General features: G+C 41.7%; 1 protein-coding gene across 2 annotated transcripts in view; it reads left to right on the forward strand.

The window, feature by feature from the left end:
- Nucleotides 1-23,522, forward strand: part of LOC140726955 (anosmin-1) — a 189,748-nt gene that overhangs the window by 94,369 nt on the left and 71,857 nt on the right. For both annotated transcript variants that reach the window (XM_073044000.1, XM_073044001.1), the window contains exons 3-4: nt 21,877-21,939; nt 22,276-22,498. In XM_073044000.1, coding sequence (XP_072900101.1) covers nt 21,877-21,939; nt 22,276-22,498 — 286 coding nt within the window. The remainder of the gene's footprint in view (nt 1-21,876; nt 21,940-22,275; nt 22,499-23,522) is intronic.

The following is a 23,522-nucleotide window of genomic DNA, read 5'->3' on the forward strand; positions in this document are numbered from 1 at the left end:
GAATATACATAGAACATTACAGCACAGTACTTGAATTTCACTTTGGGATCAAATAAGATATGAAGCTTGCAAGTAGATTGTCGGAGAGGGATGCATGTATTGACAAAGGAACTGATTTTCAGCTGAGGTCTGTAGACAGAAAATTTAGTTGTCCCAGTATTTAGTTAATACTGCTTTTTCAGTATTAACATTGCACAAGAAATGTAGGTATTTCAGAATTGTAATTGTAAGGTAGAGCTATAGTTGGTAATGCTCTCATTTTGTGGATACAGTTTTTCCCTATTAGCCTGTGGAAAAATAAAACTTTAGCTTTGTGGCATAGTGGGCATTGCTGGGAAGTCCTCCCCTAATTCCCATGTCTAATAGATCTCAAGAAGGTGGTTTTGCGCCTATCTGTACCACTACAGTTCCCATGGGGTAGATATTCCCAATAGTTGGAGATCTTAGACAATTAAGAGCAGTGTTGTATTTCCAAGTCACTAATGCAACAAGTCACCAAAGTAAGCTTCATGTTGATTTGCCCCAAAGCACGATATTGGAACCTACGGGCCAGTTCTGTAAGGCTTCTACATTAGATACAGACCCAGTAAGCTGATTAGATACTCATTAGATACTCTTCTACATTAAATCCAGTAAGCTGAAGGCAGATATACAGGCAGCCCAGCAGATTGCTTCATTGTATCTTTTAGCTTATTAAGGCAACAACGCCTGGAATCCTGTGAGAAACACTCACCATCACATCTGTATTTCACCTTTATCAACCGCTTCGGGAAAAAGCTTGCTGTCCAGGTTGGTTTAGATTCTCAGCTGTGTTTTTGGATCATTTAAAGCTAGAACTGGTGTTGGTAAACCTGATTCTCTTGAAGAAAAATATAAAGATTCACTTTATTTGTCATATGTACATTGAAGCATACAGTGAATGTACATTGAAGCATACATTTGTCATCAAATCAAAACAGCGAGCATTATGCCGAGCAGCCCACAAGTGTTGTCACACTTCTAGCACCAAAATAGTATGCCCACAACTGACTGAACATAACCGTACATATTTTGTTTTGGAACGTGGGAGGAAACTGGAGCACGTGGTTTGTATGTTATCCCCTAGACCAGCATGTGGTGAGAGAGATTGTACAAACAACTTACAGACCGTGGCGGGAATTGAACCTCAATCTTTTAGCTGGCTGCTAGAAAGTGTTGCACTGACTGCTAAGCTACTGTGTTGCCCTACAGTACTCCCCAGTGAGGGGAGGATCTAGGCAGGATAAGAGAGCTGATTTTTAATCATGGAAGTGCACAGAATGCAGTGGATATGAATTGTGGGGAGTAATGATGATTAAAGCGCCCTTGCAGGAGAGAGGGACACTGTAACTCCACAGCTGGGCACTTCACGCTGGCATGGCCAACCCAGTATTCTGCCTTACTGCAACACTGCTGAAAATAATTCATCCAACGTTCCCATGTGAAGCCACCCAGCACTGCATTTTACTGGAGGCACAGTGACACTGCTGACTGACTCCTAAATACTTTCGAGATCTCAACAGTCCTTAGTCAAATGAAACAGCAGATGTTGGGCAATACGTGGGATCCTTCTAAATGCACCTCATTTCCATTCACCATAGTTTCACTTGCTATGCTGTTCAGAATGGAAGGCACCAGTGTTACAGTTTCCAGATTTTCACTCGAGTGGCAAAATATAATTGCATCTCCATGGGAAGTGTACTCGGAGACAGCTGCTCCTTCCATGCCATTGGTATCTGAGCAGGCACAGATGCCTGCTGCCACGATGTATCATTTAATCCGACCATCACATTTAACGTACATAATGCACACCATTCAGGTTCTTTTCGGCGGGGTCACCTCTGCAATTTGTTGTGGTGTGAAATCCAGAGTGAGTAGCCTCCTTCGGTGGGTACTCCTTGCTCAAACGGAATATATTGCTCTGGGGAAAAAGGAGCAAATGGTGTGTTAATTGTGAACATGTTCAGCGGCATGATAAAACATGAACTGCATCCCCGGTACGTTCTCAGTGAAATGTGTGGCATTAACAGATCCCCCAAAGTATCGGGGCAAATTAGGTAAGCACTTGCTTTAGTCTCGAGGTGTAACTCTGCACAATGAAGCCACCGTTTTCTGTTTGACAGTCGTAGCCAAGTCAAAATCAAAGTTAAAATTTATTGTCAAAGCACGTATATGTTATCTTGAGATTCATTTTTTGCATGCATTTACAGGAAAATTTAGAAATACAATAGAATTTATTAAAAAAATATACACGGGGCTGACATGCAACCAATATGCAAAGTAAAACAAATTGTGGAAATTAAAAGGATAAATAATGCTGAGAATATGAGTTGTAGAGTCCTTGAAAGTGGGTCTGTACACTGTGGAATCAGTTCAGGACTGTGGTGTGTGAAGATGCCTGAAACACTGGTTCAGGAGCATAATAGGTATTCCTGAACCTGGCTGTGTGGTCTCCTGTACCTCCTTCCCAATGGTCGTAGCAAGGTTTGTTATATAGGACTAGATGTTAATATCCCCTATTTGCACCCCTGAGACATGCTGCCTAGACTCTGCGGGGTGGCCAAGTGAGTGGTGGCATCTTCTGGGTTATCAAGTGGGCACCCTCTTTCCTCAGTGTTTCGTTGATAGGCCCACGACACCTCCAAAGGGTTCAGCAGTGAATCCCGGCATCCCAGGCTCACCCCCTAGATGCCATTCACTCAGTTGGGGGCCCAGATGGAATCCTTTCTCTTCATCCAGAGCCATTAACTACCCTTTTCAGCAGCTCTGGAGAGGTCTTTGACTGCTTGAAGAGAGCATGGCCTGGATGGTGGGGGTCCTTGATGACGGATGCTTGTTTCTTGTGACAGCGCTGCTTGTACGTGTTCTCAGTGATGGGAGGGGTTTTGCCTGTGATGGATTGGGCTGTGAGAAAACTACCCTTTCTGTAGACTTTTCCATTCCTGAGCACCATACCAGACCGCGATGCAACCGGTCACCCATTGTGTGCATCTATAGAAATTTGTCAAAGTTTGCATACAGAGGAATTCTAAAGGGGTTACATGCTGCTAGTCCAAAGAAGTTCAGAAAGTATGGATGATATTATATGTTATCATATTTTGAACTTCGGGATGTTACAAACATATTTACTTTTTTAGAAGTAAAACTGAGGAGAAAATACATCCTTGGAAATATTTGAGAGGGAATGTGCACTTGTCTCTGAAACAGCTGTAGATCTGAAAGGTTAACTTATAAAAGGCACACATCTATTAAAATTGCTGAAAAGAAAACATAACTCTTTGGATGTGTCAATACAACAGCTGGTGAAGTGATCAAAAAAGCAAAATACAGTCTAGAAGGGAAAAATCAACAAACTGCTGAATGAAGTCAATGGGTCAAGCAGCATCTGTGGAGGAAAAGGCATAGACATTTTGTGTCAAGGATCTACATCAGGACTAAGTATGTAAAGGGAAGATAACAAATATAATGATATCTGTGGAATGATGAGGCATAGTCTGGTGGGTGGTAGGTGGAACCAGATGAATTGGGGGCAGACCTGATGGGCAGATGGAGTCAGTAGGAGGAGGAGTGGGGGAAGGGTAGAGAACAAAGCTGGTAGATGATAGGTGGAATGAGCTAAGGGAAGTATGATCGGCAGTAGACCAGGTGGGCAAGGGTAAGAAAGGTGAGCCAAAGGACAAGACACCTAGTTACATGGGTGACAAGCAGAGGGAACCAGGTGGGGAAGGTAAAAAGTTCTGGTGATGAGACAGGGAGGGACAGAAAAGGTGAACAAAGGGAGCAAGGGTGGGAAAGGAATACAGAAGAAGTTGATTACCTCAAACTGGGAAATGAAGATGTAGAAGAAGGATCTCAGCCTGAAATGTCAATTATCTATTCATTTCCTTTGATGCTGCCTGACCTGCTGAGTTCCTACTTTGGATTTCCAGCATCTTCAGACTTTCTCGTGTTTATGGAAAATAAAATGTCCATGTTGGGGCTGTAAGCTGTAGGCCGCCCAAGCGGAATATAAGGTGTTCTTCTAGTTTGCGTTTGACCTCATGGCGGCAGTGGACAAATCTGATTGGTACGGGAACGGAGAGTTAAAGCGACATGCGGCTGGAAACTCAAGATGGTTGCTCTGGACAGAGCTCTGGTGCTTTCATTTTTTTAGAGATATAGCACAATAATAGGCCCTTCTGAGCCAATGAGCCTTTGCTGCCCAGTTCCACCCATGTGACCAATTGACTTATAAACCCGTATATCCTTGGGATGTGGAAGGAGACCGGAGCATCTGGAGGGAACCCACACTGTCATGGGGAGAATGTACAAACTCCTTACAGACAGTGGCGGGAAAGGACCCCATGTCACTGGTACTGTGATAGAAATGTGCTAACTGCTAAGGTCCAGAGGGATGGTGCAGAATGGGAGTGGCAGTGAAGCATCTCTTGAGCTCCTCAAAGGTGTGGTCCATGGCAGAAGATCAAGTTATCCATGAGGTAGGTGACTTGGTGAGGGAGGTGAGAGGGGTGGCAACTTGACTGTAGTTTCTGATGTACTGGCAGTAGCAGTTGGAGAAGCCCAAGTAACACTGTGGCTGTTTGAAGGAATGTGGTCGGGGCTATTCAATGATGGCACACACTCTCTCTGGCTCTCTGAAAACTCCCATTGTTCTTCTTGACAAAGAGGAATCCTGAACCTGTGGGGGACTGAGATGGTTAAATGAAGCCAGCCATGTCGTCATTCATGGCTTGTGTCTCAGGAGGGGTGAGGGAGAATAAACGACCTCATGGAGGGTTGGTGCCTGAAAGGCAGTCATGGGTGCTGGCCTCACTTTTACTGAAAACTATGGCTAATTTGTGGCATTCCTGTGAGATCGAGGGTTTCCTCTGTCTCCACGAATTTACAGGGTGAGATCAACTGATGTTGCAGGCAGGTGGGTCCCCAGCTCAGCACTGAACCAGATGACCAGGCTAAAAGTGAAGGTCGTTGAGTCGAGAGCCAAGGGTAACCCAAGATGAGAGAGAGGAGAGCTGGGTGAGTCGATCAGGAGGAACTGGATGCACTCATGGTGCTTTCTGATGCTCAGGCGTACCAGCCATGTGCACGCTCTGACCATCCCAGACCCTAAGGGACATCCATCAATGGGCATGTTGCAGAAGGGATGAGAGATCATTTCGGCGGGGAGTCTAAGCTTTACGCATAGAGTCCAGCCTAGAAAGTTGCCTGCTGAGCCAGAATCCACCAGAGCCTCCTTTATGCATAGAGCTATTGGGTATAAAGGAGGACAGAGAGACTGAATTGGGCTAAGGTACTGAACGAGGGACCGGGGGAGCATACCAGATAGAAGGCCCCTTGCCCCTAGCAGGTGGTGCTGCTTTACTGAATGCAGTGGGCATTTGATGTCTGGGTTATAGGCAGTTCCACAGTAAGCGCACAAGTTGTTTCTCCAACAAAGGTCGCACTCTTGTGGGTTTAATGGAGCTCTCCCTAAATACCTCAGTTCTGGAGGAGCCTTGCCCCTTCAGACTGCTCATAAAGTAACCCAAACTCACAAACTGACAAAGATCTTGAATTATTACTTCCCTGATTGAAATATCAATTGTAAATTTTTTTCAATTATATGCATTTGTAAATTATCCATTCCAGAAATGATGTTGTTATCCACACAAAGCTGTACATTGCAAGAACACCAATGTGCTCTATTCGTCCCATTTTCCATTTAATACAAACAGTTGCCAGAGTATGCACTTGAATGAGACACAGAAAACTAGTCCAAAACAAAACCAATGGATTCTATTCCATGACACCACTGTTTTGACAGCAGCTAATAAGAGCATAATTGAACATGTCAGTCCTAATGTTAATATGTATATCATCTGCAATGACAGAATCCCAGCTGCTCTGAGGCAGTTTTGATGTTTTGTTGACTACCATCTCGACAAGTTAATTCCTGGACGTTCTTGTTTTATTTCAGGATAATATTTTGCTGATGGCTAAATTCGCTACACCCCTATTCTGGGAAACAATTTCAAATGTACAAGTTGCAGTTCCAAAAGCAGTTCACTCAAGCACTAACCCTAGACAGATGTGGAACAGATAGAATTCTGCATGAATTTCAAAGGTGATATTTAAGTACAGTGTATACACTTATGAGGCTATTTTCTTGTAAGTAATATTTCCACCCTGACTATTTTGCAAGCAGAGGGTGCCATTTCTTTAATAGGTGTCATTTTTGTTGGCTTATAAGAAAATATGAAGAAAATACGAGGTTGTTTTTGCCATGGTTCTGGAAGAGCAAAACTGGTCATAATGGAGGTCTATCACTTCCCGTACACTCGTTCAGGTGCATATTAACACGCATTCATGTGTGAATTCACACATATTAACACACATGTCATGTACACACAAATACACTAACAGAAGACACACACACACATACGTGCGCGAGGTGGGTGTTAAGTTTTGTCACTTCAAAACATCAAATTAATTTAAAGAAAGACATGGAGAGTCCAAAAATATGGGTGTAGTTAAAGTGAGGTGTCCATGCATCCCGTGGTAATGTGATGACGTATGCAGTTAACATATTCTTACATATAATCCGTAATAAATTATTTAAATGAAGAGGAATGTTTATTCAACCAACATATACACAAGACCACTCCAATATCACTGAAATACCAAATACACATCAGCGGGGTTCACGAATAGGATGTGCTAAGAGGCATTTCTTTTCTGACTCATCCACCGGATGTGGTGAGCTCCTGAGAGTCTTCACATTTCTGCCCTGCACTGTGCTTTGATTCAGCACTTGGACTCAGATTATTTCACAAGATCACAAGACCAAGGAGCAGAGTTAGGCCATTCGGCCCATCGAGTCTGTTCCGCCACTCCACCATGAGCTAAACTATTCTGCCATCTAGTTCTAATTTCCAGCTTTTCCCCCATATCCTTTGATACCCTGACCAATTAGATACCTATCAATCTCCTCCTTAAACAGCTTCAGTGATAGGGCCTCAACAGTTGTATGTGGCAACGAATTCCATAAATCCACGACCCTCTGGCTAAAAAAATTTCTCCTCATCTCTGTTTTAAATGGATACCCTCTAATTCTAAGACTGTGGCCTCTTGTCCTCAGCTCACCCACCAAGGGAAACAGCCTTTCCACATCTACTCTGTCCAAACCTTTCAATATTCGAAATGTTTCTGTGAGATCCCCTCTCATTCTTCTATACTCTAATGAATACAGTCCAAGAGCCGACAAACACTCCTCATATGTTAGCCCCTGCATTCCGGGAATCATCCCCATAAATCTTCTCTGAACTCTCTCGAACATCAGTACATCCCTTCTAAGACAGGGAGCCCAAAACTGCACACAGTATTCCAAATGAGGTCTCATCAATGCCCCATAGAGCCTCATCAACACCTCCTTACTCTTATACACTATTCCTCTTGAAATGAATGCCCACATAGCATTCGCTTTCCTTATTGCCGATCCAATCTGGTGGTTAACCTTTAGGGTATCCTGCACGAGGACCCCCAAGCCCCTTTGCACTTCATATTTTTGAATTTTCTCCCCATCTAAATAATAATCTGCCCGATTATTTCTTCTTCCAAAATGTACAACCTTACATTTCTCAACATTGTATCTCATCTGCCATTTCTTTGCCCACTCTCCTAAACTGGCCAAGTCTCTCTGTAACCTTTCCGTTTCTTTAACACTTCCTGCTCCTCCACCTATCTTGGTGTCATCCTCAAACTTAGCCGCAAGACCATTTAGTCCATAATCTAAATCATCGATATACAGTGTAAAAAGAAGCGGCCCCAACACAGACCCCTGCGGAACACCACTAGTAACCGGCATCCAACCAGATTAGGATCCCTTTATTCCCATCCTTTGCTTACTACCTATCAGCCAATGCTCCACCCATTCCAATATCTTTTCTGTAATTCCATGGGCTCTCATCTTATTAAGCAGCCTCTTATGCAGTACCTTATCAAAGGCCTTTTTGAAAATCCAAATACACAACATCCACAGCCTCTCCCTTGACAATCTTATTTGAGATTACCTCAAAAAATTCCAATAGGTTGGTGGGGCAGGATCTTCCCTTCATGAAACCAGGCTGGCTTGGGCCTATTTTGTCATGCACCTCAAGGTATTTCATAATCTCATCCTTGAGGATAGACTCCAATAACTTTCCAACTACCGATGTCAGACTAATAGGTCTATTATTTTTGCTGCCTCCCTCCTTTCTTAAACAGCAGAACTACATTTGTGACTTTCCAGACCTCTGGAACCATGGCAGAGTCTACTGATTCCTGGAAGATCATTTCCAATGCCTCCACAATCTCCAAAGCCAGCTCCTCAGAACCCATGGGTGCACCTCATCTTGTCCGGGACACTTATCTATCCTTAGTCCATTTAGCTTCCCAAGCACTTTCTCTCTAGTAATCTTGACTGTGCCTAATTCTATTCCCTGGGACCTCTGGCTATCAGGTATGCTGCTAATGTCTTCCACTGTGAAGACAGATGCAAAATACTCATTTAGTTCCTCTGCCATCTCTTTGTTACCCTTTATAATTTCTCCAGCATCATTTTCAATTGTTCCTATATCTACCCGAGTCACTCTTTTGCTCTTCATGTATTTAAAAAAACTCTTAGTATCCTTTTTTATGTTAATTGCCAACTTCCTTTCAAAATTCATCTTTTCTTTCCTAATGACTTTCTTAGTTTCCTTCTGTAAGTTTTATCATTCCACATTGCTGTGTCTACATTCAATGTCTCTCGCTGTTTTCTTTGGCTCATTTTATCTTATGTTTGGCTGATTCAGTAATTTTTATGTTGTCATCTGTAAATTGAGCATTTGAATCCCAGTTATTGATGAAATGGAAATAAATGTGATCTGAATCCTGAGTCTTGGAGCAACCCTGTCAGTACTTTGCCAATATTATGTCCGGAGATAATCCCTCCAATCACTTCTTTCCCTATTCTTTAACCAATCTCGTATGCACAGTATACTGTATCTGGGCTGAACTAATGCCATTTCACATGGAACTTTTTATTGTGGTTTTTCATTGTTTATGAATAGGAGATCCATAAATAAATCTTATTTCCAATCTCCAGATACATCAGTAGTGACCATTTTCTCTCCTTTAAGGTAGCAGATTCTTCATAAAATTTCTCACTAAGCTTTTTCTGCAGCCCCTGAGAAAAATGCTGTCCAATTTTCAGGATTTATTGATTTTAAAATGTTTTAGAAATTTACTAGACTTTTCAAGAATGTGATGAAGTGTTATTCAAAGCTTGTCTATAACTGGAGGGAGCTATATTTGATATCAATTTATACTAATCCTACTTAGGTTTAGCAACTTTAAATTCCTTGCTGTTATGATTTTTGAGGACCTGGGCCAAGCACATCAGCACAATTCTGAAGAAAGCATGGCAGGGACTAGTTCCTTATGAGTTTGCAAAGATTCAGCATGACAGGTTCGTAGGTCGAATGAAAGGTTTTGATGAATCAACATATAGGGGAGAGACTGAAAATTTGGCTGGGTGGTGCCATAGCAATAATGTCTTACTCAATGTCAGCGAGAGCAAAGAACTAATTATTGACTTCAGGAGCAGGAAACCAGAGGTCCACAAGCCAGTCCTCATCGGAGGATCAGAGGTGGAGAGCGTTAGCAACTTTAAATTGTTCAGTACGGCAATGCCTCTACTTCCTTAGGAGTTTACAAAAATTCAGCATGACATCTAAAACTTTGACAGATATCTGTAGCTGTGTGGTGGAGACTATATTGACTGTCATCACAGCCTGGTATAGAAACACCAATGTCCTTGAATGGAAAACCCTATAAAAAGTATGGATATGGCCCAGTCCGTCATGGGTAAAGCCTTCCCCACCTTTGAGTAGATTGACACGAAATGTTGTCACAGGAAAGCAGCATCCACCAGGTCAGGAATTGTCATTACCCCTCAACCAACAGGATCTTGAACCAAACTCAACTCAACTTCACTTGGCCCATCACTGAAATGTTCCCACAACCTGTGGACTCACTTTTAAGGACTCTTCATTGCATGTTCTTAATATTTGTTGCTTACTAATTTTTCTTTCTTTCTCTATTTGCACATTTGTGCCTTTTGCATATGGGTTGAATGCCAAGTTGATGCAGACTTTCACTGATTCTATTATGGTTATTATGCCCACAAGGAAATGAACCTCAGGGTTGTATATGGTGACATAAATGTGCTTTGATAATAAATTTACTTTGAACTTTGAACTTACCAGTGTTTGGCCTAAAACCTACAATGGCTTGGCAATTCAAGGGTTGTGAGAGACTTTATCTTCCGTATCCCCTTACCCTTCTGCAACCAGTGAGTCCTGTATTCCAGTCACTAAATATGTGTCAAAGTCAAGATCACAGTAAATTTGTTATCAAAATACGTCTTTGGCAGCATATGCTATCTAGAGATTAATTTTCTTGCAGGCATTTACACGAAAATAAAGAAATTCACTAGAATTTATAAAAACTATACATAAACACAGACGGACAAACAACCAATGTGCAAAAGAAGACAAATTGTGCAAATTGTAAAAAAATAATACCAAGAACATGATTTGTGGAGTCCCGGAAAGTGAGTTTGTAGGTTGTGATGAGTTCAGTGTTGGAATGAGTGAGGTTATTCATGTTGGTTCAGGAGCCTGATGATTGAGGGGTAATAACTGTTCCTGAACCTGGTGGCGTGGAACCTCAGGCTCCTGTATCTCCTGCCTGATGGTAGTAGTGAGAAGAGAGCATGGACAAAACTCTTCAGATCTGCTCTAAATTTCTTAACTCTGGCTTTGGACCTTTGCCGCTAGTTTTAGGCATAGCTCTCACCATCGATCCTATACATATCTTTATAATTTTGAATGCCACATCAAGTTCCTCCTCTGTACATGGAAGTCCCACTGTTCCACAGTATTTCTGAGGGCCTATCCTTCATTGTGTTTATCCTATCCTTCTTCATCCTACAAAAGTGGCCCTGATCAGGATTAAATTCCATCAGCCATAACTCTGCCAGATCACCATCATCCCTTATTCTGAGACTGTCCTCACTATCAACAAGACTTTTGTTCCAGATATGATGTTCCTGCATTACTTACTGCCCGTTGTAGAGAAATAGCAGTGACTTACATTACAACCTCAAAGAAAATTCTTAGTGAGGATGGTTTTGCTACATACCAGAATGCTACTGTATACAGCTGACATTGCAGAATTCAAGTGCAGCTCAATGTTTTGGGAGAGGCTGCCTTGCCTAGTGTAGCCCAAGGCAAATTTGTATATAAATACCGCATGTGCGTTGAAGTAGACTGAAATAATGACCAAGGTCGAAGAAGAGAAATCCCATAGGCAGAGATAACAATCACAAGCCTACATTAACGTGCTTATAAATTAACCAAGTGTGTGGGGTAACTGCCACTTACTGAGGCTGTTAGGCTACTGATCAAGTTACGACAGGAGCCACAGTTGACAAACTGGAGTTCAAGTTAAGGAATTCCTTTTTTTCTTACCATTAGGCAGACATGGGATTGAAAATAACTTATTTCCATTAAGTTTTGTAGTTCTGAGATGACTGGTGAACCAGTGTTGGACCCGAGCTGTTACAGGTGGGCAGAAGGTTCTTAACAATGCTGTTGGGCAGATTAACATGCGTTCTGTCCACTATATTTGCAAAGTTTGTGCAATGCTGTCAAAGTGATAACTTTGTGCGATTCCAAATGTTCAAACTGCATTCTGAGTAGTCATTCGGCCCAGTACATCACAGGTAAAGCCCACCCAACTATTGAGCACATCTATATGAAACATTTCTGTAGAAAAGCAGCATCCTTCATCAAAGATCCTCACCAGCCAGGCCATGCTCTTTTGTCACTGCTGCCATCAGGTAGAAGGTACAAGTGCCTCAGGACTCACACCAGCAGGTTCAAGAACATTTACTACCCCTCAACCATCAGGTTCTTAAACAAATGAGGATAACTACACTCATCCTATTTCTAGTGTTACCACAAACGATGGTCTCACTTTAAAGACTTTGAACTTTCTATTTCTCATTAATTAGTGCAGAGATTGGACTTTTTTTTAGGACTTTGAGAAAATATTTGAGTCATTTTTGCCATCCAGCACACAATCTTTTGTGATAGAATTCAGAGTAAAATGCCTGGTTTGGGAGCCTAGTGTCTGGCTTGTGATGGATGTGACTATAGTTAGACAAGGATAATTAAAGCCTCAGTGCTGTTCATGTTGGCCTTAGGGAGGACTGTGACATTTGTTGTTTCATCCTACATTGTCTAGAAACTGCAGCTTTCTAATGCCTGTTGGAGTATACTCGATTCTGGGACTGAGTCAATATAGGTTGAATTGTTTTCCACTAACTCCACTTGGGGAGTTTAATTGGGGGTAAAATGGTGCTCTCTCTGTAGGGGGAAAGACAGAAAAATGTTGGACAATGATGCAGCCTTGCTTGATACCAGTCTGTAATAAGATTGTGGCTGTTGTGAAAGTGAACTCAGCGATTGATTATGGCTTGTACACAATTACGTAGCGGAGATGGTTTGGGAATGAACTTTATGGACAGGGAAGCTTGTTCGATGGAGTCAAAAGCTGTCAGGAAGTCAAACAAAGGCCATGAAATGGTGGTTGATGCCACTCTCGGCTTACCTGTTGGGATATACATCACTGTGCAAAAGTCTTAGGCAGCCTAGACATTTTATATAGTTTCCAATGGTATGGCCTCCACAGAAACATGATCTCAACATCATTGAGGCTGTCTGGGATTACCTGGAGAGATAAAAGCAAGCAAGGCAGCCAAGATCTGCAGAAGAACTGTGGCAAGTTCTCCAAGATGCTTGAAACAACCTTTCAGCAAATTTTCTTATAAAAGTGCTTGACAGTGTAACTAAGAGAATTGATGCAGTTTTAAAGACAGAGGGTGGTCACACCAAATATTGATTTGATTTAGTTTTTTTTTACTGTTTACTGCTCCTTTTATACATTTTTTGATATTTAGAAACTTTTCATTTCATTATTTTTGGAAGTATCTTCGCTCTACAGAATTTTTTTTACATGAGCTGATGACTTTTGCACAGTACTGTAGCTTGTAGTTAAGGGACTACCCTTCTTAGTGATTGTAGCAACTAAATGATTGATGTTCAGGGTGTAAATATTGGCTATGACCTCAGAAACGTTGGAAAGGCCAGCCGTTAAGGACATGTTCCATGGTTCAACTTCTGTGATGCAATCACTATTGGGAACTTGATTTGAGTTTACACTGGTGTAAAAGGTACTCACGTTTTCCTGTGTGTGGTTAGTACCTGACTTATTTATTTGAGACACAGTGCAGTATAGACCCATCCGGCACCAGCAATGCCTCCATCTTATCCCAGCTTAATCACAGGACTATTTACAATGACCAATTAACCGACCAACCGATACGTCTTCGGACTGTAGGAGGAAACCGGACACCCAGAGGAAACGCATATACAGTATGTGTATACCCATATACATATACAGAGGAAACATATACAGTATACTCCTTACAGGCAGCAGCAGGAATCGAACACGGGTCATCTGTACCGTAAAGCATTGTAACTACTGCGCTACCATGCCGTCCCGAAATGGAGGGCTGCCCAGGTACTTCTCCTGAAACCAGTTTTATAAGATCTGTACTTGTTCACCTTTGCTTCTTAGTACTGAACAAGGGGATCATTGAAATGTATTTTCCCCGAGCATCACAAAGACTCTGAAAATATCATTGTATTTAATACAATATCAGGCAATGCCAAAGATATTAATAGACATAGTCAATTATTTTGTTTAAAATGCAATGCCTGTAATTTAATTTATAGATCATCCATAACTTGAAATGTTTGTGTTAATGAGGTGTAAATACATGAATTAGTGAGTGATTAATCTCAGGGATTCTGATAGAGTTTTAGAGAGTGGGCAACGGTTGAATCTTAATTTTGATGTATGCACTTCAACTTATTTTGTATAGGTTGTATAGGCTTTGAAAGAATTATCAAGAATTTATAGTTTTTTGTATCATGGTAGATATCAGATGCAAGGTCACTGCATTCTTCTCATGCACGATGATGTCTTCAATGAAGGATTACATTAGCGATATTAACACTGCAGGACTAGTGCAACTCGATCAGGTGTGAATTAATGGGAAAAGGCATGACAGGGCGGCATAAATTTTATGATGTAGCACTTCGGGCATAGTGCTTCAGATGTCAAGTGTGTGTAATAGGAGCTCAGTCACAGAGGTCAGCATGTCTAATGCACTGCTCACTCAGTGGCCACTTTATTAGATACACCCGTACACCTGCTGGTTAAGTCAAATTTATTATTATTTAACTATATACATGTATATAATGCATATAGAAATTAGTCAACCTTTCTCTGAACCAGGGCGTAAAGCACAGTAGTGCACATAGCATGCGACACATGATAACTTATGAAGGTGAGGATAAAATCTGCTGATGAATCACGCATAAATAATGAACTAAAGTTCATAAATTAAGTATTGTAAGGTACAGAACAGATTAACCGGTGACACTTCGAAATTGACGTGGCACGGAGTTCAGAAGCCTAATGGCCTGAGGGAAGAAACTGTTCCTCATTCTGACGGTTCTTGCTTTTATGCGTCAGAGTCTCCAGCCCGATGGTAGAAAGTCAAAGAGGATGGCGGATGGATGGGTGGGTTCCGTAATAATAATCAGGGCCCTGTGTTTGCAGCATTCCTGATTAGCATCCCAGATAGATGGCAGGAAAATCCCTTTAATATTTCAGCTGTTCTCACAGTCCTTTGTAGGGACTTCCGGACCGATGCTCCCATACCAGATGGAGATGCAACTTGCCAAGACACTCTCAATGACACTCCTGTAAAATGCGCTTACGATGGAAGGGGGTGAAGGAGTGGAGAGGAGCTTTGCTTGCCTCAATCTCCTTAGGAAGTGGAGGCACTGCTGTGCCTTCTTGTTCAGGGAGGTGATAGTAAGGGACCAGGTGAGGGTCATCTGTGATGTAAACTGCCAGGAATTTGGTGCACTTAACTCTTTGGAGAATCCATGTATTCACAGAAGGGGTGGTGCAATATTCACAGAAGAGGGTGGTTCATCTGCACCTTCCTGAAGTCCACAATGATTTCCTTGGTCTTCTCCATGTTCAGGCTTAAATTGTTCTACTCACACCAATTCACCAGCTGCTCCAATTCCTCTCTGTACTCTGTCTTGTCATTGTTGTCGATGAGGCCGACCACTGTTGTGTCATCCTCAAACCTGATGACACAGTTTGGCTGAATCCTGTGACACAGTCATTAATGCAAATATCTAATCAGCAACTCAGTGCATAAAAGCATGCAGACATGGTCAAGAGGTTCAGTTGTTGTTCAGACCAAACATCCGAATGGGGACGAAATGTTATCTAAGTGACTTTGACCGTGGAATGATTGTTGGTGCCAGATGGGGTGGTTTGAGTATCTCAGAAACCTCTGATCTGAGATTTTCATGCACACAGTCTCTAGAGTTTACAGAAAATGGTGTGAGAAGCAAAAATAATCCAGTGTTAATGAGAGAGTTCAGAGGAGAATGGCCATACTGATAGGAGGGCGAGAGTAGCTCAAATAACCGCTTATTACAACTGTAGTGTACAGAAGAACGTATCTAAACTCACAACATGCCAAAACCCGAAGTAGATGGGCTACAGCCACAGAAGACCACGAACATACAGAAATACATTCTGTGGCAACTTTATTAGGCACCTCCTGTACCCAATAAAGAGGCTACCGAGTGCATATCTAGAAATGTCAGGTGGATTTGCTGCTGTCATTTTCTCATATAATGGTTTCTGATATAATCTAAAGGGAAGATGAAATGATAAAAGGCCACATAGCTGAAGCCATACAGCAAGAAAATAATATGGACCGCCTGCTTCATTATGAAAACCACCAACTGTTCTCATTCACCTTCCTCCTGCTCCCCTAGGATAAACTGTGTAAATCTCTGGATGTCAGCCAGTCCATATATGCTGCAGTGTAATTACTAAACCCAGTTGTCTTTCTTGGTATGACATTTCCATAGTCCCAGTAGCTTAGATTCCAATACTTTTCATGCAGCTTTTAATCGTCCTTATAATCCTCAGTATTTTAAACTCCCAGGATTCAAGAAGCTCTTTTTAGAACAATATTAATCAAGACAGGATGAGCTGTGTTAGTTGGGTGTCTCTGCCATATACCCATGACTCTAGGGAAAAGAAAACCCTTCTAATCTCAGACTTGCCTAATGCTTGTTAATTTTATACTTGTGTCCTTTAGGTACTCATATTCTCCAAATGAGTTTTATAAATGGCTTTTGTGGTTTACAATGTCATCTGAACCTCCTGATTAGATTACAGTGTGCTAACTTGCTCAGGGACGTAATATTTTCAATGCCTTTCACATGATGATTTGCATTGGGAGGCCAAATATTTTTTGACTCTCAGGCATTCATATAAATTGGGAGATCAGGCACTCAGTATCAAGAAATAAAGATGCTAGCAACAGGTCAGAATCATGGCTAGAAATGGATAAAATGACAATGGAGCTACTTTGGCCTACTGTATTCAGACGGAAGAATGGTTATTCAGACTTTATTCATATATCTGAAGAAATTTTTATAATTTCTTTCAGTTTTCTGAAGGTACCAGTATATGATTCTAGTATATAATTCTGAGTTTTGTGGACCGGTCTGCAGTTCAAACTAACTGTAGTTCGTATTGGCCTCTTTCAGTTCTATGTTTTTTCTCATGTTCTCGCCCATTCTTTCTTGTTGCCGTTTGGGGTTTGGTGTTCTTGCTGCTGTTTCTCCATGTGAGCGATCTTTTAGTTTTTGTGTGAGGGAGGGGTTCTGGGGTTTGCCAGTCTTTGTTTCTTTTTCCTTTTGTGCGGGGATGGGGGGAGGATTGATGTCTTTCTTTCAACCACTTCTATGGTTTTCCGTAATTTATGGCTCTCTGGAGAAGACAAATCACAGGATTGTTTCCTGCATACATACTTTGTTAATTAAATTAAACGTTGAGCCTTTTGGACCTTGGATATACTTCCACTAGTGCCAGCATTCTCAATCCTCACTCGGGCTATTATTCCTATATTTCCCCTTTTAAAATCACTGTATAAATGACTATAAATCTTAGAACAGTAGAAGATACAAATGGAAGCCATTTGATTCAAGTATCTGGTCAAGAAAGAGCTACCTTTCTGAATCTGGCTGTCTATAAACCTGGAGGTGGTGACTCTTCATTAAGAGGGGAATCAATGTACTTCTGCAGTGAGCAGTGTAGCTAAGGCCTTTAGGCATCCCACCAGAGATTTAGAATCAAACCCGACCTTCTTGCTTCTCTATTTGCATATCTCGTTGCATCTCGTGTGGAGCTGTGAAATTTACAGAGATCGTGAAACAAGATTGTGTTAGTTGACTCCCCTTGGTTGGATTTGGTTCCCCTTGCAGACTGATAGCTCGCACAACTTAAGCCCGTGTTGTTTTTGCAGCTGTCTGATGAGAGGAAACGATAACCAGAAAATGGTGTAACCATTATCAGTTATATTTAACTGGCCGGAATGTGAAATAAATCCCGACATCAGGAAGCAATGAATCATTGATCGACATTATAAAATAAACTGCTTTGATAAAAATAATTTACTGCAAAATAAATACAAAGTCACATTCTAGAAGCATTTCCAGAGTCTTATAATTGTCAATTTGCCTTGGTTTCTGGATTATATGTCCACAGAAACCCTCAAAATTTGCAGCTGCTTTTCTTCAAAAGTTGATTGGAAGTATTTAAGGCCTTAAGACATTGAAGCAGAATTAGGGTATTCAGCAAAATCAAGGCTGCTCCGCCATTCCATCCTGGTTGATTTATTATCTTTCTCACTCCATTCTCCTGCCTTCTCCCTGTAATCTTTAACATCCTTACTAACCAAGAACTTACCAACCTCCGCTTGAAATGACTTGGCCTCCACAGCTGTCTGTGGCAATGAATTTCACGGATTCACCACCCTCTGGCTAAAGAAACTCCTCTTCATCTCTGTTCTAAAGGGATATCCTTCTATTCTGAAGCTGTACCCTAGAGTCTCGTACTATAGGAATCATCCTCGCCCCATCCACTCTACTCTGGGTTTTATTCAATATGTTTCAAGGAGAAACCCCTCTTTCTTCCAACAAGTACAGAACCAGAGACATCAAACTATTAAGTAAAAAGGAAAGGAAGGATGCAATAGACTTTAACAAGATCAGACATGATCTACTCAGTGCAATTGGAAGTAAAGTGTGCAAATGTCAATTGAAGAGCAAGAGATGATGTGCCTTTTCCTCTAACTGTGCTTTCAATTGTAGAGGGTGGACGTTTTGGGATTTCTACCTTCAAAGTATCAGAAGTCACGGAAAGTGTGGAAGTTAACCATATGGCCCATTGCTTCCGTGATGTGATCTAAGCGACTTTGACTGTGGAATGATTGTTGATGCCACACAGGGTGGTTTGAGTATCTCAGAAACTGATAATCTGCTGAGATTTTCACTCACAGCAGCTTCCGGAGTTTACAGGGAATAGCGTGAAAAACAAAAAAAGAGATCCAATGAGCTGTGGGCGATGACACCTTGTTAATGAGAGAGGACAGTGGAGAATGGCCAGACTGGGTCAAGCTGAGAGGAGGGCGACAGTAACTCAAATAACTACACGTTACAACAGGGTTGTGCAGAGGAGTATTTCTGAATGCACAACAAATCAATTCTTGAACTGGATGGGCTACAGCACCAGAAGGCCACAAACATACACTCAGTGGCCATTTTATTAGGTACAGGAGGTACGTAATAAAGTGGCCACTGAATGTGTGTCTTCGTTATTCTTGGCAGAACTTTCCAGATTGTAATCCCTCACTGAGGGTAAAAAAATGTTTTACCTCATGAAACTTTTTGCTATTTGGCCCATCATCTTCATTCTATATCCATGGCCTTTCCATGAGAACGGTTTCTGACTATTTACTGCAGCTCTCCCCAATGCCTCCTGGAATTTAAACTTCAACTTTTTCTTTTCTGAAGAGAACCGCCTCAGCCTCTGCAGCCTATCCATGGCATTAACGTCTCTTGCTCCTGAAATAAATATTGTAAGAGAGTAAAAAACTGCTCATGGCACCTGAGAAAAAAGACCCATTTACTGCTCAATGCCTTGCATTGCTTCACATTAACATGTACAGTCAGTCCCCTGTTAATTTCCAGCTTGGCCATAGTTCATCCTTAATGCTTGAGCCTCATCCTGTTAGTGTCAATATCATCGATCCTATGTGTGTCTCTGCTAGTGTCTGTTACAGGTGTAGGTGGGAGAAATTAGCGCTGAAACACTTGGTGCTGTCCAATACACTTTTCCATGCTTCTGGAGTTACCGTGCAGTAGCTCAAACAGACACTGCATTGTCCTGTTGTGAAACTGACGATATTGAGATGAATTTGTTGTAATAGTGGTAAAAATGACAACCTTTGCCACGGCACCTTGATGGTCTCTAGCCCTGACCCTCTAATCCTCGAGAACATGACTCCCCCAATGCCCCTGTAAAACTGACAGCAACCTCAGCCATCTGAGCCTACAGTCATGTGGAGCCGTCAGAGGTTGTCTTGTGACCCACAGGATCCACTGTTGCAGACTGTGCTGAGGAACCGGGCACCAAAATACTTGAATGGAACGTCTTTATCAATATATTTAACATCAGTATGCTTACTCAACTTACAACATAGACCATGGCATATGTTATTAATGCAACTCATATCAGAGACTCTGTTGAGTTCTAATGGAGAACAGGAAGTTCTGGAAGAACGCAGGAAGTTGGCCAATAAGTGTAAAGGAAAGGATATGTTGTGAGCAATATGGTAGGTGTCACCTTCATCAGAACTGGAAGATAAAGAGACATTTATTTAGGTTGAAGGAGGGCAGTAGGGAGGTTAGCAGATCAGTCAAGAAACAGAAAAGGTGCAAGGCTTTAACAGCTTGTTTAATCAAAGGATTAAAAAAATCTAGATGATACAAAGATATAAAAGGCCAAAGGATTGTAAGAAAATCACAGGTTTGTAGCAGGTAGTTGAAGCAATTGTTATGCCCCTACTTAAACTGTGAAAATGCAGATATTGTGGGTTGAGGAACAATTAGTCAATCTACCGATCCACTCCTGCTCCCAGTGCCTCTTGCTGCAGTCTCCACAATTTCTGACCTCCTGGGGTTGCTGGTCACCGTAGGGTAGCTTCAAGGTACTCCCACCCTTGTCTTGAATGCTCCCAGGGTTTGCAGCTACCCACACAATCGCTAGCTTCAGATTCACCTGCAAACCCTTTGAGATAAAGCAATCACGTTTTGTTTGAAGTATGATCTATAGAGAGAGCAACAGGAGATGCGAATTAAAAAAAACAAGTCGGGCGAAACACCTCGCACGGGGACTTAATTCATGACGTAAATATTTCAAATAAAGTATAATAAGTGTTTATGTTATTTAAGCTGTTTCCCATCCAGAAACAAACTTGCCCACTGATTTCTGCAAGTTACTACAATTAATGAAAGTAAATAATACTTTTCACTCTCTGTTCTATACACAACTGAGCCACAGCTTTTTGAAGTTCAAATATAATTTCGATATGGTTGAACCCATTTTAGTTTATCTTGTAGCGATGTGCTACACACAGCGCTGAAATAACGACACGCAGTCGGTAAGTCGTTTCGAGACTAGTTTATTCAAACTTCGCGGCGCGAGCATTTAATCCCTAGCGCTCGTCCTCTCCGGGCGGAAATGACATCAGAGGTGCATTACCAAAGTCTCTCCCCGCGTGCTGGCTATTTGTGAGCCGGTTCACCTGCGCAGAAAGTGGGTCGCCACAATCTGCTAAATTTCCTCCAGTAGGATTCTTTTTAAGATAGAAGCTTTTATTTCCTGCTCACATAAAAGTTAATTTCCAGTGACTTTGCTTTGCTTGTTCTCTAACATTCTGCACCCAGAAGAGTTCTCTGTCCAAACGACCGTCCATTTGTTAGTACACATTTAAAAATTCGATCTGTCACCAAGAATGCATTCTAGGCTCTGGAAGCATTTTAGAAGAGGAAGAGATTTCCACACCTATACTCTGAGTGGAGGACAGACAGTGGGGGCTGCCTCACCCACAAACAATGCAAGAATCCAGTCAAATGGAGCTTTGGACTCAGAACATTGAAACCATTGATCATAAATTCCTTGCTAGGAAATTAAATTTGTTGTCGAGGTTTGTTAGTTGGGAAGTCAGTAGAGTTCTTTCAAGTAAATTTCATGCCTGCAGGATAGTTCTGGGACTATTTAGCATGAATGGAACACATTCAGATTTGGAAAAGAATATAATACCTGTTTACCATGAGCTTCTAGTTAGAGTAAGGATTATATTTAAAAAGTGGTAACTCATTGGGTGGCCAAGAAATTTCCAACATTTTGAAAAAAGCAAGCAAAAATATAAAAAATTATTTCATCAAACTGCAATTGCTGCAACTTGATTTGAAAATTGCACATTTTATTTGCGAAGGTTTTAATTATTCAGTTTAAAATATTATAATCATTTCACTGAAAATATCTATTTTGAAGAAAACGCCACAGCATCTGCAGCCATATTGGATTAGATTTGATATTTGACATGTTCGGATATAAGTGCTGAGACTTTCCAACTTATTGGAAGATGCCGTTTAGTTGTTTGCTGTTTCAGTTATGTGAGAGTGAGCCAGAGGCATGGCCAGACATGGACTTTAATGCATCACATCCCTTTGATGTGACTTTTGATACTAACAGGCACTTTGTTCTGCTTGACAGTGCCTAGAGCCGTGCAAAGAATCCTGGGACATACAAGAGACTCACTGTCAAAGCAAGTGTGAGGTAAGACCTGGCCTTGAGCTATTTATTTTAGTTTTTAACATCTTTGAAGATAATCAAATGCTGCTTCAATTTGTAGGATTAGTCAACTTGAACATATTAGTGACAGCAAGAAGGATATGAAACCAGTCTGCAGCAGAAGATGGTACAGTAGATTTAGTCAACTGACCCGTGTTTTTTGTGACTACAGATGTTCAATAAAGCAAACGTTTAATTGTAGTATTTCTCCAGCCATGGAATTTACCACATAGCATTTTAGGTAGTTTTAAAAATCTTATAGCAATTGTTCGAGAACTTTTATGCAAATGAAATAATTCCGTTCTTTTCATTTTATTCCAGTTTCTTTTCCCAAAGAAACACTATGAGTGCCTGACTAGCTGTGAGTTCCTCAAGTCAATCCAGTCAGCAAAGCAGGGAGACTGTCCGGCTCCAGAGAAAGCCAGTGGATTTGCTGCTGCCTGTGTTGAAAGCTGTGAGGCAGACAACGAGTGCTCGGGTCTGAAGAAATGCTGTTCCAATGGCTGTGGCCATACTTGTCAAATACCGCGCAACCTGTTCAGGGGTAAGCACCTGCCTCGTTCGTTTGAAATTGCTTGCATGTTAAGCGTTTTTCATTGTGTGCTGTAAGCGGTTATGGTGAGACAGTGCCAGCCCAGGAACAGGCCCTTCGGCCCATGTGGCCTTTGCCGATAGTCAACCACCCAATCACACTTGCTCTGCTTAACTCCTGCTTTTTATTTTCTCCACATTATTATCAACTCCACCCAGACCTCATCACTCATCTAGACACTGGGTACAATTTGCTGTGGCCAATTGACCGAGCGGCCTGCGTGTCCTGGGGACTTGGGAGGAAACTGGGGTATGCGGAGGAAGCCTGCTCTGTCACGGGGAGAACATTTAAATTCTGCACAGGTCACATCTGAGGTCAAGGTTGAACGTGGACTACTGGAGCTGAGAGGGAGCCGATCTGCCATCGGTAATACTGAGCCACAATGATCACCTTCAACACTTGGCGCCAGCAACTTGCTTTAGTATTTAAAGACCAGCTTTATCTGTCACATGTACATCAAAATACTGAAACATGTAATTTTGTGTTAAATCGAATTAGCAAGGATTGTGCTGGAGGCAAACCACAAGTGTGGCCATGCATCTGGCACCAACATAGCAGGCCCACGATTCACTAACCTTAACCATACTGCTCTGGAATGTGGAAGGACGCTGAAGGAAGCCCACACTGTCACGGGGAGAATGCACAAACTCTGGCGCAGAAATAGCGTTACACTAACTGCTATGTTACCGTGCTGTCCACAATAGAGCACCAATTAATATCCCAAACTGCTTCGCAGATTTTGATATTAACAAAATTGAGACAAGGGAGTAACTAAAACAATGATTGTATTATTCGAGTGAATGTACACGGAAAGGTCAAAGTCAAAGTCAGTCAAGTTTATTATCAAATCCACAGGTGCAATGAAAACTTACTTGCAGCAGAATAGCAGGCACGCAGCATCATATAAACAGCAGTCACATGTAAAATATAAATTGCACACAACGTTTCGAGAAAGAACACAATTAGAAGCAAAACA

The sequence above is a fragment of the Hemitrygon akajei genome, chromosome 4 (assembly GCF_048418815.1).
Source record: "Hemitrygon akajei chromosome 4, sHemAka1.3, whole genome shotgun sequence".
Lineage (NCBI taxonomy): Eukaryota > Metazoa > Chordata > Chondrichthyes > Myliobatiformes > Dasyatidae > Hemitrygon > Hemitrygon akajei.